Source organism: Mauremys reevesii, linkage group 15, assembly GCF_016161935.1.
Source record: "Mauremys reevesii isolate NIE-2019 linkage group 15, ASM1616193v1, whole genome shotgun sequence".
Taxonomy (NCBI): Eukaryota; Metazoa; Chordata; order Testudines; family Geoemydidae; genus Mauremys; species Mauremys reevesii.
Window position 1 is genome coordinate 35309069 of NC_052637.1, and position 17134 is coordinate 35326202.

The following is a 17134-nucleotide window of genomic DNA, read 5'->3' on the forward strand; positions in this document are numbered from 1 at the left end:
AAGCACTTTACATAGGAGGTCAGTATCATTATCCCCATTTTACAGATGGGGAAACTGAGGCACAGAGATGTGACAGGACTGGCCCAAGGTCACCAAGCAGGCCAGTGTCAGAGCCAGGAATAGAATGCTGGTCTCTTGAGTCCCAGTCCAGTGTTCTACAGGTGTTTCATAGATACCTTTTCATGCCAGAGAGGCTGCCTCCTTACATCTCAATTCAACTGAGTTTAATTAAAAGGAGTAAGTGAGGACTCAAGATGGGAATCTGTCATCTCTCCTTTTGATAGTAAAAAGAGGCTGGTTCCCTGTGTTGTTTTCTTGGTTTCAGTTGATGACAGCGGTACTGCCATCTCCAAGTCTTCAAAGGTCAGGAGTAAGGTCTCAAAAATCATGAGATTTAATAAAATGTGGGTTCTTCTTATTTCCCTTCTGGCTTTTTGAATCCATTGGGAGCATTTGGGTCACATTTTCCATATTTTCTCTCCTACCATGAGGGCGAGAATTTTTTTTTTAAATGAAAGCTGAGGTTCTCTTGTAGATACAGGCATCCAAGTGCTTCGAGAAAAACACCAAACGTTCCAAGACTCAGGATAAAATCGCGAGTGTTAGCAATGCTGTAATTCTATGCATGTCCAAATCTTGCTCACATGCTGGTATTTCTTCTTTTAAAGCCCTACTACTTCAGGTGAAACAAAATCAAATTTCCAACTATATGATCTGTGACAAATTTTTATACTAAACTAGGAAACTTTTTTTTCCATGAATAGCGCCCTAAAGACAGCACAGATCTTTGATGCCTCACAGAGGCAAGATTCATTCTTTTGGCTGATGGCGTAACAACCATAGCATAGAAATTATTTAGCCCTCCAATGGCAGCACAGGCTGGATAGTTCCTTTCTAGCATTTACATTTCTCTATAATCTATAATGCTGGAGAAAAATCCAATGGCATCTTTATTAAAACATTATTCAAAAGCCAACCTATATTTTAAATGGATCCAAACCCTGCCTCTGAATAATCCTTGATAAAATGTGGCTCTGGATCCAGATCTGCACTTAACCATTCAGGGGCCATATCATGTAACTTTACTGGGAAATCATTTGTTTTCACAAACTTCTGCAAACCTCCAAAATAGTGAGATTTGCCAAACCTTGAACTCTAAAAGGGTTTCCTATCCCTTGTTATGTTGCATTGACATTTAAACCAACACAGTTTATACTGTACCAAAACTCAAGTGTTTTATCGTTTCATTGTTCAGTGGTATATGAAATGGCAGTTTCACCAGTCCAATATATGGTTTCAACAGGACTCTAGCGGGACACATGGGTGCTTGCATGCATCTCATTGTAGGACCAGGGCCTGTATGTGTACATATTTCATCTGCATGTGTATATGTGTGTATGTCTATGTTTATTTATATATATATAAAACACACACACATAAAGAAATAGAAACAGAAGTAACGTACCTTTGGACTTACAAAAAATAATATAAGCGAAAAGATTATTTAGCATTCTGTGAATTCAATTAATTTTTCCTTCTATCGCACCTCATAATTTTTCTGAATAGGGACTATTAATCATTCCAAGTTGTGTAGAAGTTTGTGGGATAGCTGTAAGATCACCAAACTCTGACCCGGGAGGAAATGAGTTCCTAAAGGTGAAAAGCAAGTGTTTGCTTAATTAAGCCACCTAAACCACCTGCTCTTGCAAACACTTCTTAACTCAGTTCAGATGAACTCAAATTAGCACTTCTAGTTCAAGTGAATATGCGCTTCATTGGACCACGTGGCCTAGTTTGCAAACTGATATTCAATCGCTTAACATAACTGCAAATTATTCTGCCCATCTGTTTCCTGTGACACCTTAGACTAAATTAATATTAGGGTGGTGAAGTGCAAACATTTTCTAAGTGTTTTCTTTTTAAAAAAAATATATTTAGCAGATATTTGTAGCAGCTTGTTTCATTTTTTTACACCTTTCTGAAAAACTTATTTTTAATGATTTTTCTTTTTAAAAATTGCTAGATGGGGAAGTTGAGTTGGGACTGACTTAGTCTACATTCCTTCTCAAACTGGATTCCACTAACATACAAGAGGGTCGTTTTGTAACCAGGCATGTCTGGCATCTTAAACACATGGATTACGTGAGTTTGGTATAAGAAGGAATATTTCAAACAGTGATTCTTCAGCTGGGACCAAGAATTATCTGAGCAGCAATTTGAAAGATAAAGGACACTTCTGTGACCCGGGGCCTGACTAGAGGCAGAGCTGACCCGCAGTATAACTTAGAGCAGCCCCAGGGCTGTTCTAAATTATGCTGACACCAGAGAACATCTGTCACCCAGGGATCACCCAAGTTTGCCCAGAATCACTCTCTACACTTTGGGAAAGAGTGAGAGGCATAAAGAAGGAAAGTCGCCAGCTGTCCTGTTAGGGCAATGAAAGAGCAAAAGGGGCCAAGGCAGCGGGTCAGGATTCGGCCCAATATTCCTGCCTTTCAGTATTAGCTGTAACCATCTTCCTCCCATCTCTTGGTTGCTGCCCTGTCTTCTCTCAAACTGAAGTGAATGGGACTATCTGTGTGCTGAACATATGGCACATGCTTAAGTACCTTGCTGAAATGGGCTGAAATGGGGAAACCCATGCCAGGAATCTTCTTATCTCTGCTTAGATCCTCCTTAACCAGGCGGGAAACCGAGGTAAATGAACTGCTGAACCCTGCTCTCAGAAGCTGAAAGGTGAAAAGTGGGAAATCAGTTCAGAATCCTTGTCCTCCCCCCACCCATGTGGTGTTAATTGATTCATCACTCAGGACAAGTTGGGGGTGTCAGAATGAAAAGAGAAGCTCTAAGCATGGTACAATTAAAGGTACATGATCAGGCTCATTAAAGAACAGGAAAAACAATGAGGAGTCCTTGTGGCACCTTAGAGACTAACAAATGTATTTGAGCATAAACTTTCATGGGCTACAGCCCACTTCATCAGATTCATGGGGTGAAAAAAAGTAGGCAGGTATATATATACAGCCCATGAAAAGATGGGAGTTGTCTTACATGTGCTTTTACATGTGCTTTCAGGACTCCTGGTTTTGCTGATACAGACTAGCACGGCTACCCCTCTGAAACCTGTCACCACCAAAGAACAGGGATTGCCTTCTATTACACTTTGGATTGTGGTAGAGAAGTTGTGATACCAGCGGTGACTAAACAGGAAATTGTAAGGATGTTGATTACTACTGCGGGGCTAACTTAGCTATATTTGAAAACACAGATGCGTCATCTTTTTGGCTTGAGGGAGGAGATGAAAGAAGCTACCCTTTGAAATTATTGTTCTAGTTACTTAACCATATTAAAAATCTGTTCTCAAATGGGAAGTAATGTGTTTTGACAACATGCTGCGAGCTCCGGTATAGATCTCTTATACTCTACATGGAAAAGTTAACCTCAAGTTTGGTTCAGTTCCCTGTGTGAATGAGTCAGGCCTTTTAACGTTCCATTTATAGAAAAAAATGGGCATTTTGTTTGCCTCAGATGAAGAAAGGAAGTTGTGGTTAAGGCACTGGAGTGGGAATCAGGAGATCACGTCAATTCTCAGCTCTGTCACTGACTTCCTTTGTGACCTTGGCCAAGTCACCTAGTCTCTCTGTGCCTTAGTTCCCCTTCTGTACAATGTGGATAATAGCACTTTCTTTGTCTATTTAGAATGTAAGCAGTGTGAGGCAGGGACTGTCTCTCGCTGGGAATATGTACAGTGCCTAGCACAATGAGCCCCTGATCTCGGTTGGATGCTTAACAGTGTGAAATTCACCTTAAGAAGCAAACAGTACTGGCTGTTTAGATGGGGTCTTCACTAAATGTAGAATAAAATTACACTGGAAAGCTTGGAGTTGCTTCAAAGTGATCATTTCTCTTCTGTCTAGGTTTCTATACTGCTCCTATGAGACTGGGGTTTCCAACTGAGGAATCCCTTACAGCAATTTTCACTTTAATAAATAAATGAAGAGTCAGATCTGCCCAGCTGATTCAAGTATCTACCAGTTTTAGTCTGTGCAGAACTAGCAGGCCCCAAAAGGGTCATGTTCTGATGTTATTAAAATGACCCTATGTCACAGTTTTACTGGGATAGTCCTGATGTTTCATTTTAGTAATCACAATATTTGATTTTTTTTTTATCCCTACAACATGTTTGTTCAAGATTTATCACTGCCCTGAGTAGACACTGCTGTGGTTACCAGGAACAGACAGTCCTGTGAACAAATGTTTGGTGTAATGAACAATGTTTGAGGCGAAGGGGGAAGTCAAGCAATTGCAGACACTATCAAATCTGTTCCTTCACTCAGACTGAAAACTAATCACACTATTCAGCGTTTCATGATAGACTTGTTCAGATGCTAGGTTACAGGGGAGGGAAATGCTCCACTCCCAGAAACATCCCATATTGCTGCTGAATCAGAAGCTGGAAGTAGTGACACCTGCCTGCAGACATTTGTTCTTCAAGCACACTTATCATTTGTGTGACAAAGGTGTCACACCCTTACAAAACGTGGCTGAAATTGTCCCACTTTCCAATATTAAAGATGCTGTCACCTTATAGCTAACAAGTAAATGATTAACTTCCTTTATATATCTCTGGAATCTTTCCAAAAACTGTTTCTGCCTCAATTTGTGCTCTTTTCACACAAGTTTTGATCGATGGCAGCTTTTTTCCCCTTCTTCCTAATCTAGAAATTGCCAGTTATGAAAAGCTTGTTAATTTCTCTTTGTAAAATGTGCTCCTATTACTTGGATGTAAACACTGTTGCATCGCTGCTGGGAATAGCCCCAACCAATCAATATGTGACATAAATTATCTCCATGAGGAGCGGCTGACTAGATGGCATAAACAACATGAGATTGACAAAATATCACAGCTGCACTTTGGCTGTTGACAGCTTCATTATTCCTGTGGTGTTCAACTGGGTAATTCATTTCTGAGGAACTGCAATGTCTCCTGATACGTCTAATGGCTTGAATGTAATTTTGCAAGCTTTTTGAAAATGAATGTGCTCCCTCATGTTTAGCTTTGCCCTGGAATGGAAAACAATTATTGCAACCATTAGCTAACAACATTGGGACACTCACTGTTTTACCATAGGGCAGAAGCTCCGGCAGGAAACATTAGTGATAAGTTCTGATCTATGTATGGGTCATGGGTGGTGTTAGCAGCTGCTTTTTGATTCATAATGATTATAGTCTTCATGGGCCTGATTGTGGTCTCTCTTACACTAATGTTACAATTAAGTATCTTCATGGATCTCAGTGGAGACGTTCTTCATTTACACTCGTGTGAGAGAATTCAGACCCCAAGTGACCAGATTGTTTGTTTGTTTTTTAACCACAGAAAATGCGTAAGCCTGTCCCATTGAAGTCAAGGACAATTTTTCCATTGACTGAACTGGAGCAAGATCAAGCCCCATATGAAGTTTTTTATAAAATCCTGACATGATTAGTTAGGCTTCTTACCCCCAAACTTCACTTCCAGTTTCCAAACCCCACTGTTCTTTTGAGCATTTTGCATCCTCTCTATGTGCCTAGATGGTGTAAATCAGTTCAGCTCAGTGCTTAGTTTGTGCCAGGGCTTGCCAGGGGTGAGCCCTGGCCCCTCTCGGCTTGGCAGTTCATAGCCCTGGCACCGCTGCGCTTGCCATGTCAGTTATGAATGTAAAAAAATTGCTTGAGCTTTGGCACCTAATTGCTTGAACCCCCGCATCTCTTTCATTACAAATTAAGCACTGGTTTAGCTCCATTGACTACAGTAGAGCCAAAGTAGCTGACACACACGGAGGATCTGGCCTATAATATACAAATGATTCCTACTGAAATATCTTGTGCAAATTTGCCTGGTAGTTAAGAGTTGGACATGGTGTGATTGGGACAGCGCAGTATATGTGCGTTCCTGCTGTTCCAGGGTCCATTATCTTGCCTGTGAAGAACTGGGTGAATACTGCCACCTATTGTTTGATTAAATAAAAATTTAGTGTTGCCCAGCTACCTTGAGATGGAACACGCCATATGAGCATTCCCGGTCAGGTAAGCAAAATGCTACATATGTTATCACTTTGTATAAGAAATAAGTACAAATCTGATCAATGGAATTGGAATCCAGCAAAACGTACTGCAAAACTCACATCTACAGGAAAATAAATTAGCCGCTGGAATGCAAAGTGGCTCAGTTAGTGATATGCTGGCTGCAGCTCGCCTTGAAAGGTGATTGAAAGAAGGATATGAAAATGTCCCCACTGCAACGTGTCACTTCACTAGTACAGTTTGTGGAAACAGAGTAGTTGAACTATTCAGCTCAACTAATTAAGTATGAAATATGGGCAGCTGAAATATTAAATAGCTGACGTGTATATAGGTCAACCAATGGAATATAAGTCTGAATCGCCAAAGTCTAAGAACATGAGAGTTCCTGCACCAGATCAGACCAACCTGTCGGACTGTTTGTTTTATCTTAATCCCAAATTCTTATTCTCTCTTTGCCTCTCAATCTTCTCTTATCTTCAGAAATCAGTGGTGGTATTTCTGGAACTCATTTATACTCTCTCATTCAGTCACCTTTCCTGATCATTTATTCCATGTTTCTTATCCTTTGAGAAGTTCCCACCTTAACATACTTATTCTTACTTTATTAAATGTTATTTTATGTCCTTTCATTTCTGAACTTGTGATCAATGAACTTAAACTCATGTGGCAGGAAGGGTTTTCAATGCATTAATTTCAGTTAATGTTAGCAAAATAGTTATTTTTAAAGTAGTAGCCTGGACAAGAGAAAAGTCTTTGTTTCATGTTCCACCAACTAAAGTTTGCACTGAAAGATATGGAGAAATACTAGACACCATGAAAAGAAAAGGCATGAGGTCGAATCCAATAGCCAACCTTCAAAATGATCAGTTCCCACCTAGTAAGATGAAAGCAGAAGGGATAGGAAATATTGGCACCAGAGGAGGAACCACCAGGAAATGGTCATGAACAGACCAGTTGTATTAAATTGTCCTCACGCTCTGTTTGCCCTAAAGCAGCCAGAGAGAGCTCTCATCCATAGGAGAGTTCCACAGTTAAAGAACCTAGATATAGGCAGACCTGTCCCTAGACTAGTGCTGATTGAAGCCAAATCAAACATTTACGTATTTATTCCAATGGGGATACAAGAACCCCTCAAGGTGGCTTTATTTGCTTCTGTCGATTTGGTGCTCACCGTGTGGGTAAGTTAAATTAATGGTCATCGATCAGATTTTCCTCTAAGCTATGCATCGGACTTCATCTGGTCCTTTTGATATATTCATCTGGCCCACGGGGCAGGATGAGACTCCGCAGAAGAGAAGAAAATCGCTTTAAAAAATAAGTTTGTAATCCTTGTAGTTGCAAAGAAAAAGCTTGGAAACATGACCCGAGTGTAACTGACGCAGCGATGTCTGCTAACAGGATTCCACCAGTGGGGAGAGAGATGGAGGAAGAGTGGGTGGGGCCAGGGCAATGTATATCATCCCCCCCCTCACTGGCTCCACATTGCTCTGGGAGCAAATACATACTGGGTTGTACTAAGGCTCCATTTCAGAAAGGCACTTAAGCATGTACTTAACTTTAGGCATGTGCCTAAAACCCATTTGCCTTGAGTAGAATTAGGCAGATGCTTAAGTGCTTTGCTAAATAATAATGGTTCTTATTATTCCTCTCATCTGTAATCTTTATGGGAATGAGATTCTTGTCATCGTAATTTACAATGGGCAGCTGTAGAAACTATTGTGGTGTAACAAGAGGAGTATCAGGATCTTAGCTGAAAAATAGGCAGCAAGAGCAAATTAAAATCCCAGCAGAGACAAAGGCCAGGTCGCTGTGCTAATGTCTACAGCTGAACAAATAATTGGTACTGAATAATTTGCTGGATGAGTCTGGGCACTTTTTCTGCTTGTCAGAATAACTGAGCAGATCTCAACTTCCTCAGATGTGTGTATTAGACTTTACTCATGAGCATTCTTGTGACATTTCCCCTTCTCCCTCACTCTATGGACGGATCACAAACAATTTACTCTGAATGTTCAAAGTGCGGTACTTTAAATCTGAGTTGTGATGCCAATTGTATTTTCTCTGTTCCCTGAATCAGGAAGAGTGGGACTTGATCTGGGTCTTCTGCTCCTCTTCCCCCCCCCCCATCCCGTCCCTTCCCTTCCCATCCCATCCCATCCCATCCCGGTCTTCTTAAATGGAAGCATATTTTGAAAACTCAAAATTGCTCATGAAGCAAAATAGTTACCAGTCAGCCCTACCATATATCCACATGGATAGGTTACTAGACTGAATGAGACCAAACCCAGCTCGGCCACTAATTTTCTGTGCGACATTGGACAAGCCACTCTGAAATAATTGTAAGCAATTTAAAACTGGAACAAGAAATGATTGGTTCCTTATATTTGTCAGCATTTTTTAACTACTGGCTCCCAAAGTGCTTTCTGAAATTCTAAGATAACTTCAGGAACTGATTCATTATCAGACCAAGTTATACTTCACAGAGCTCAACTCAAACGTCTGAAGCCAGCTGCGATTGACTTTGATAAAGAGACCTGCAAGGTGCTGTTCAACCTGCCAGCTGGAAAAGAACCCTGAGCTGAACTGAAACTAAGGCTCTTGTTCTTGCTTTTTAACATCTACACCTCTGTTGCCTTGAAAGGACTTTGAGAGGCTTTCAAGCTCTCACAAACCACACTAAATGCCCCCAGCTGGTATAAATGAGGGTAGCTACATTTATTTTGATTTACACCAGCTGAGGATTTGGCTCTTAAGTTTTATATTTGAAACTTAAATTAAAAACTTGGGAGAAATAGGAAGCTCTCATAATTATTCAGCAGTCCTTTAATTACATAAACAACACATTTTTTTTCAATTTATTCCTGCCCCTCAAAGATGCCCCTAATATCTGATCCCTACAAACCACCCTTTTTCTCATGAGAATATGTGAGCAAGATAGGCACCTCCATCACACTGGGCCTTGTTTAGCCTTATGTCTCCCTGCTGATGTGCTTTTGAACAATACCCATTCTGACAGATCTCCTTTGCCAAACTAGTTCATCCTCCACCATTGACAGAATGGTGCTCAAATGGGCCCAAGCCGTGACACAAAGATTTTCTGCCGTTGCAATTCACATGTGATTTATTTGCATCCCAGGAGGTTTTCACTGAGTCTTGAGCTGGAATGAATCAGAAAACCTCAAAGCAAAACTACCACCAAGTTTCACCCAGTTCTGATTCAAAACCATTTCAACGTCAAATCTTAGGCATGGGCTGGCAAATCTTGTTACAAAACCTGGGCTGGGTTTCCAGCTTAGAACAAAATCCAAAACCAGGTGAGTTCTGGGGAGTGCCAAGGTTTTGCAAGGAACACTTTGCACTGCTCTGACCAGTTAAACATAAGCAGCTAACATATCTAAGCAGCAAATCTGTACGTGCTAAAAATAATTCCAGTGCTAGCCTTCATCAATCCAGCTTCACCAGGTTTACTGAAGTCTGACACCAAGTTTCAGAAGACAGATTGGAGTTCTTACTCCATACTATGCAGCTTGTGCCTAACAGATTGATGACACTGTAGTTAGTTGAGAGCTATGATCATTATTCATTGGCCCCAAACTAAGGATCATTGTTTTGACTAATAATCTGAGATGGGCTCACGCTGCAGAGTGCCTAGATCCACATTTCAAACTTCCCAAAGTTTAGGACGTTTGGATGTGAGGGTTTGGTGCAGGCCCAGACTTAATCTTTATAAATTCTGTGTCACTAAGAGAACATGATTTGACCAACTTCAATGTAGTGTTTGCCACTGCGAGGGCACTTACCATTCAGCACAGAAGTCAGAGTTATACTCAGCTGTCCAGCCAGTTCTGCTGCATGCTGTGTAAGAACAGACCCCATGTCATGCAGGGACATTCTGCTCTCAGCTGCACTGCCATAAGCAGGACACCACCCTGCAAGAAGCTGAGCACCCTCAACTCTCCTTTGAAGTGGGTGAGAATCAAGTATGGCCACCATCTCCCAGAGGATGCTCAGCGTTTTCCAGAATCATATCTGAGTAACTCCACTGAGTCAGAGAGGCTACTCCAGGCTCACTCTCAAACCCACAGTGTCTTTATGATGCCTACAAAAAACTAAACTGTGGGCAGGCTACCCGTATGCTGAGGTCCCTGCCTATCACGCTGACCAGTACTGTTTCATTGGTCCCTTGTACCCCCTGGTTGGTCTGTTTGTATTCACCTGTTGTTTTAAACTTCGATTGTAAGCTCCTTGGGGCAGTGGCTGTCTCGTTGATGTGTGTACAGGACCTAGCACAGTGGGATCCTTGCCATGACTGGGGCTCCTGGGCGCTATGAGAATACAAATAATAATAATAGTCAAATCGCTATTATAGACAACTGATGATCACACATCCCCAAATGAGCATCTAAAGAGTCTTTTCATCTTATTCTGTTAGTAGGTGCTTAACTTTTATGGTTGTTTGAATGTAACCAGGAAGGCAATCCAAAAACATATCGTGCTTTACTTGATCATCTTTGTTTATCTTCAGTCCAACACATATCCTGTATTTTTAGCATTCTGAGGTTTGGCAAACTTTTTGCATATTCTGACTTTGTAACGTATTGCTGGGTTCAGTGGGATCTAGGTTTTACATTTTCTACTAGACATTTAAAAAAAACCACCTCTTGTTTAAAAATGTCACTGTTTTTGTACCAGGCTGTATTGTCAAAAGCATTTAAAAATTAATTCCTGGGGACCTGTTGTAATTAAAATTTAAGCATCATTAAAGTTGTATGTGCTGGTGGTGGGGGTTAGCTGGTTTAATAACCTTTTAAAGATAACCTGTTCATGCTGGGAGCTTTGAAATGATCTTGCAGATGTCCCAGAGCTATGGATATGGTTGCTGCTTTTGTTGCTATGATTGCAGACAGCTGTATTGGTAGCTTGGCGAAAGAAGGAACAGTACATCATATGCAATCATGAATGCCTGGACAAAGTGTAGGGCTAGGATTATTTTTCTTTTATTGATTTAACTTAGAACTAATTGTTTTAAGATGACTGCATTAATATCTTTTTGTTCATACTGAGTGACAATGGACTACAATTCCCGTTTGTTTACTCTGGGCAGTGATTACTTGTTCTACTTGCATGCTGTGCTGATCAGTTCTTAGAGATACAACAGGCTAAAAGCATGCAGAAGTCATGGCATCTTTGACCACAGAAACAAGAGCATTAAATACCAGTCATTACTATAGCTGCAGTACTAAGAGCACAGTAGTGTTAAGGCATCAGATATTTTACTTCCGATGTTTCATAATTTGCTTTTATCTTTGGTTTTTGCACTGAGATTTAATCAGTGATCTTGGACTTCAGTAATTGCTTGTAGTAAGCTCTTTCATTTTTGATCATTCATACAGTGTAGGAAAGAGGCTGAACCAGAGGCTGAACCAGAAAAGAAAGCAAAGCCAATGTGAAATATTGAATGAAGATAGTGGACAATTACTTCCAACTTGTTCCCAGTCTGAATTATACAGCCTAAGCTGGTAAGTCAAATTTAATTCTCTAACTCATGTTCTCTAGCTATGTGTTGGTGAATGAAATCACTTAATAAATAAGTGTGGGGTTTTTTTTATTATTATCTATTGTATGTGTATGTTTTTATCAAATCTTCCAAAGTTAACACTTCTACATCTAGGTTGTATTTATAGTGTGCCTATGTATGCTCTATGCTCATGTGTGTATAATCGACACACAGCACTATGTAATTCAGGGATTTGTTTCCCTTTTACAATGTGATTTTAGAAACTGTGCATGAATATTTGATCAGTCCCCCAAGATGAAATAAGCTGCTTTCAGGGGTAGGTTATTTAAATGGATTTTATCTAAAATCTCCACTTTTAAAACACATGCCTGTCCGGAAAGGTTACTTTAGTAGTGCCTGGGATGTGTGATCAGAAGCCTGATCACAAAGATTAGATTACATTGTGTACAGTATGAAACATGTGTTGGGCGACTTCCCTCTCTTAGTTGGTACATGCTAAATGAGAGTGATGATGCAGAGTCTGCATGCGATGGCTAGTGTAAAATGTCTGCAGTAGACTGGTTGCCCAGTGATTCAGATATTCATCACTGGAACCATTTTTGCTGTGATTTTTAATTCTTAAAAAAGTGGGCTACTGCCAGTATTGGTTATGCCCAGTTACAATGTGAGCAGCTGCTCTGCATGCTACCCTGCAGAGCTCTACCTACACCCCCCAAACCTGCTGCACATTTCTCGTCAATTTCTTGATTGCCTGTGACAAGCGTTAGCCAGTTAGGTCAAATATTGTGACGGTTATTTTGATGTGCACAAAGATCTATTCAGAACAACACTGAGATCGCCTAATGCTTTTAAATTTGTGACCTAAGCTAGATATGTGCTGAAGTTCCCAGAGGTGAAAGCCTTGAATATATGAACCCCAGTGCACCACCTAGCACCTACAGGGTTTGTTTTTTATAATCCACTGCTAACAGTTTAACTCTAGCAATTATCCATCCTTCGTCGTAGCACATCTTCAATTGTCCATATGTTAAACACATGAAGACATGTCTAATGTGTAACTTCACTGAGAATGATGTATGTTTTGCTGTATCATCTACATGGCTATGAAAGCCAACCTGAATTTCTTATAAAAGAAGACTAAAGATGTTCCTATAAAATTACTTCGATATTACAAAACTGCTACCAGCCAATTTAAATATCCCTGCATTTGGAGCAGTTTTGAATCACGTGAATTAGAGCTGGAAAAGACCCTGTAGATGATCAAATCTATCGCCTTCCCAATGCAGGATTATTCCGTGTTTTTACTGAGTCTAGTTTCCATTAATTCCCTTGGGAGACAGCTCTCCAGCTTAATAAGATCACAGTACTAGAAAGTTTTCTGTGATATGCAGCATACATTTTCCCTTTCCTTTTTTTGCATCTAATAACTGCTTATTACTTACCCCGTTGTGCTGTCCCAAATACAGTAATCCTCGGCAATATTTTGCATTTTACAAACATTGTATGAACATGCTGACCAGGGCTCCAGTGAATTTGCATTACATTATTTCCAACTATTGGCTATTGTGTGTTTAGTTCATGCAATGTTTTATGTACTTCTGTTAGTATATAAAAATATCCCATTTAACATTTTTAAGGTCATTGATGACCTAATATGGGATCAATGTGTATATGGTACTATTGCCACATAGAAAAATGGTGTCACTGAATCACTGCAAGTTTTACAGCTATGTTTACTCAACCTCCTCTTGACCTATCTCTCCTTGGATAAAGAGAAACGCCCATGACATATGGTCATAAAGATGTATATTTATCATATATCATAAATAAAATAATAATAGGTAGCTCTTGTATAGCACTTTTCATCAGCAGATCTCAAAGTTCTTTACAAATGAGCCAGATAGTGTTATCCTTATTGTACTGATGGGGAAACTGAGGCACGGAGCAGTTAAAGTAACTTACCCAACGTCACCCTGCAGGACAGTGGCAGAGCAGGAAATAGAACCCAGGTCTCCTGACATCCCATCTAATGTTCCAGCCATTGGGAAATACTGTCTTTGTACCTGCATATTGATTTTAAAGATCAGCTATGGCTAACTCATATAAAAACAACCCATGGGTAATTAAAGAGACAAGGTGGGTGAGATAATCTCTTTTACTGGACCGACTTCTGTTGGTGACGGAGACAAGCTTTCAAACTACACAGAGCTCTTCTTCTGCTCTGGGAAAGATACTAAGAGTGTTACAGCTAAATACAAGATCGAACAGATAGAATATGTACTAACTACTAATGCTAAACTAAGGGATCATTCAAGGTGACGTGGCCTGTAACCCACCAACCTCTCCAAGCTCAGCATCAGGAGCAAGACCACACACTAGGACACATCAGCTGAAAGTGGCATCAGACCCTGCCAGTACAACAGATGCAAAACCTGCACACACATCTCCACTGTACAATGATCAACATCCCCCACAACACACCTTTCAAGATCCATGGCTCCTAAACATGCCTATCACAACATGTAAACTAAATGTTCCAATAACAACTATGTGGGTTGAAACCAGACAATCACTATACTCTCAAATGAGCATACACAGGAAAATGATAAAAGACAAAAACATCACATCACCTGTGGGTGAACATTTTTTTCCACAAAGCGATCACTCTATATGTGATGTATCAGTCCTCATCCTCAAAGGAAACCTGCACAACACTTTCAAAAGACAAGCCTGGGAGCTTAAATTCATAACTTTGCTAGACACTAAAAACCATGCCCTTAATAAAGACACTGAATTTATGGCTTATTACAACGATCTGTAACCAACTATTCCCCACTTTTTGTCCTGTGACTGCAGGGATGCTAATGGTCCCCTTTCCCCTGGAATGGCCCTTTAGAATAAGTGCTAACTATTTATGCTAAACTATATGTTCAATCTTTTATTTAGCTGTGACACTCGGACAGGTCTTTCCCAGACCTGAAGAAGAGCTCTGTGCAGCTTGAAAGCTTGTCTCTCTCACCAACAGAAGTTCGTCTAATAAAAGATTGCCTTACCCACTGTGACAGGATCAGACCGGATGGCTACAGGAGAGTGTTAAAAGGCAGATATATTAGTCCCAGATTAAGTAGATCCCTTTTCCCTGGGTAAGTAACAGGGGCAGTTCCAGAACAAGCAGGAACTTGCTGGAACCAACTAAGGCAGGCAGGCTAATTAGTACACCTGGAGCCAATTAAGAGTTAAAAAGGACCTCACTTCAGTTTGTAGTGTGCATGTGAGGAGCTGGGAGCAAGAGGCATTAGGAGCTGAGAGTGAGAAGACATATTGCTGGAAGACTGAGGAGTACAAGCATTATCAGACACCAGGAGAAAGGTCCTGTGGTGAGGATAAAGAAGGTGTTGGGAGGAGGCCACGGAGAAGTAGCCCAGGGAGTTGTAGCTGTCGTGCAGCTGTACCAGGAGGCACTCTAGACAGCTGCAATCCACAGGGCCCTGGGCGGGAACCCGGAGTAGAGGGCGGGCCCGGGTTCCCTCCAAACCTCCCAACTCCTGATCAGACACAGGAGGAATTGACCTGGACTGTGGCTTTTACCAGAGGGGAAGGTCTCTGGGCTGTTTCCTGACCCACATGGTGAATCTCTGAGGCAAGCAAATCCACCAATAAACACAAATAAGCACAGGACCCACCAAAGTAGAGGAGGAACTTTGTCACACCACCTTGTCTCGCTAATATCCTGGGACCAACCCGGCTACAACAACACTGCATACATCCATGGATAGAACAGTAATCCTACTACAATGGTCCTTGGAAGGGTGCTGGTCAAATGTTTGGTACCTAAAGTTATTTTGACTCTGAGGTTACACTAGCATCTTTCTCATATGTATGTAGCAGGCCTCATTCACCACTGCGAAACTCCAGCTGCACAATGCTGTAACGGTTGAAGTCAATGGAGCTGTGACATAGATTTTTAAGGGCCAAAGCAACCATCATAATTATCTCGTCTGACCTCCTGCATATCACAGCTTCCCAGACGGATTGCCAGTGTGCAACACAATGGTCCAGCTATCCATCCCTAGCACATGGGGGACTGGGATCTCCTTTAACAGAGCATCACCCAGCAGTCAGAACTGATGGAAAATCAAGACTGCTGACATTTAGAGAAGATTTGTTCAGGCTCTGCCACCAGCAGAGGCTGAATTCCGCTTCTTATAAAAGAGGTGGGGGTGGTGGCAGGGTCCACCGGGGCCAGTTAATATATGACACGCTAGTGTGCACTTGCATTTACACCTCCTGGTGTGGACTAATGCACCATGTAGGTAAGCCCTTAGAATGGCATTGACAGGCCAGACGGAGATTGTTTGGTCTGGCTCTAGATGGGAAGGCAGCCTATTTAGTTACACAGGCCTAGATTCTCAAAGGTGTCCGGGTGCCTAACTCCAGTTTATATCAGTGGGAATTAGGTCTGTAGTGTAGACATAACCTTACAGCAGCACCACTGTACCATGTAGCCACTCTCTGCTGATGGAAGAGAGCACTCCCACCAGCATAATTAAACCACCCCCAACAAGCAGCGATAGCTATGGAGTGCATCTCCTGCTGGCATAGTGCTGTCAATACCGGCGCTTTTGTCAGTGAATCTGATGTCGGTCAGGGGAACAGGTGTTTTTTCAGTCTTGATATGGGTGTAGTTCACACTGTTGTTCTTAGTTCTTTAATGATTTAATGGGATCAGCCGGAAGTAGCAAGCATCTAATGCCACCATTGGTTGTTCTTAATTGTAGCGTGATGGCATTTCCAGGCTTGAGAAGTCCCATTCAGTACCAAGTAAAGCTGCTTGACTTGTTCGTTATGAATGAACCTAGTCCTTTTCTCTTGTTGTTCTCAAGGCATTTGCAAACCATTCATCATCTCTGCAAATGCAAGGGGAGATTTTCAGAGGCGCAGATGGGCGTTAGGTGCCCAAGTTCCTTCGACTTTTGGTGAAAGTTGGGTGCTTCCTGGTTCCCTAGACCTCTGAACATCTCCCCTGTGTACACTATTCACAAATATCTGCTCAGTCACTTCGACAAACTATTTCCAGCCCTGGATTATTCATGAAACTTCCCCTTGTACTATTTGCAGTACATGACTGCTCACTTTTCTCATGTGGGGTAGCCTCTGCTCCATGACTGGATGCCTGGAACTTTTAAACAGGAGCAGAGTGAATTGAACTATTTTTTGAGTGTTTGCAAGACCCTTTGTGTTACTGATACATTTGGGGCTGATTCTTCCCACATGCTGCTGTACAGGAGGAGCCATATATTGAAGTCAGTGCAGGGTAAAGTGGATGTGGGCGCAGATGCCCTTTCTGTTTCAATCTGTTTTTCAGTGGAATATAGGGAAGCAGGTTGTCATGGGGCATTACGAGGGGATCTTTGCCATCACTCTGAGCGACTGAGAATAAAACGAACTTTGGTAAGGTGCTGAGTCACCTTTAAATATTAATAACATGAGACTGTGGGATCTGAAGATCTCTGGGGGCAACACACCAAATCCAACCACCTCTTTAAACATATC

At 41.4% G+C, this 17134-nt stretch overlaps 1 protein-coding gene across 9 annotated transcripts in view; it reads left to right on the forward strand.

Moving 5' to 3' along the window:
• The window catches only part of ANKFN1 (ankyrin repeat and fibronectin type III domain containing 1), a 275486-nt gene that overhangs the window by 160701 nt on the left and 97651 nt on the right, over positions 1-17134 (forward strand). For 8 of the 9 annotated variants that reach the window (XM_039501569.1, XM_039501570.1, XM_039501567.1 and 5 more), the window contains one exon: positions 11457-11582. Coding sequence is in view for 1 of the 9 variants with exons in the window: in XM_039501574.1 (XP_039357508.1) it covers positions 11457-11582 (126 nt within the window). In the remaining 8 variants the exon portion in view is untranslated. Of the gene's footprint in view, positions 1-3075; positions 3215-11456; positions 11583-17134 lie in introns of all 9 variants that reach the window. The other variant, XM_039501573.1, reaches the window with a different exon arrangement.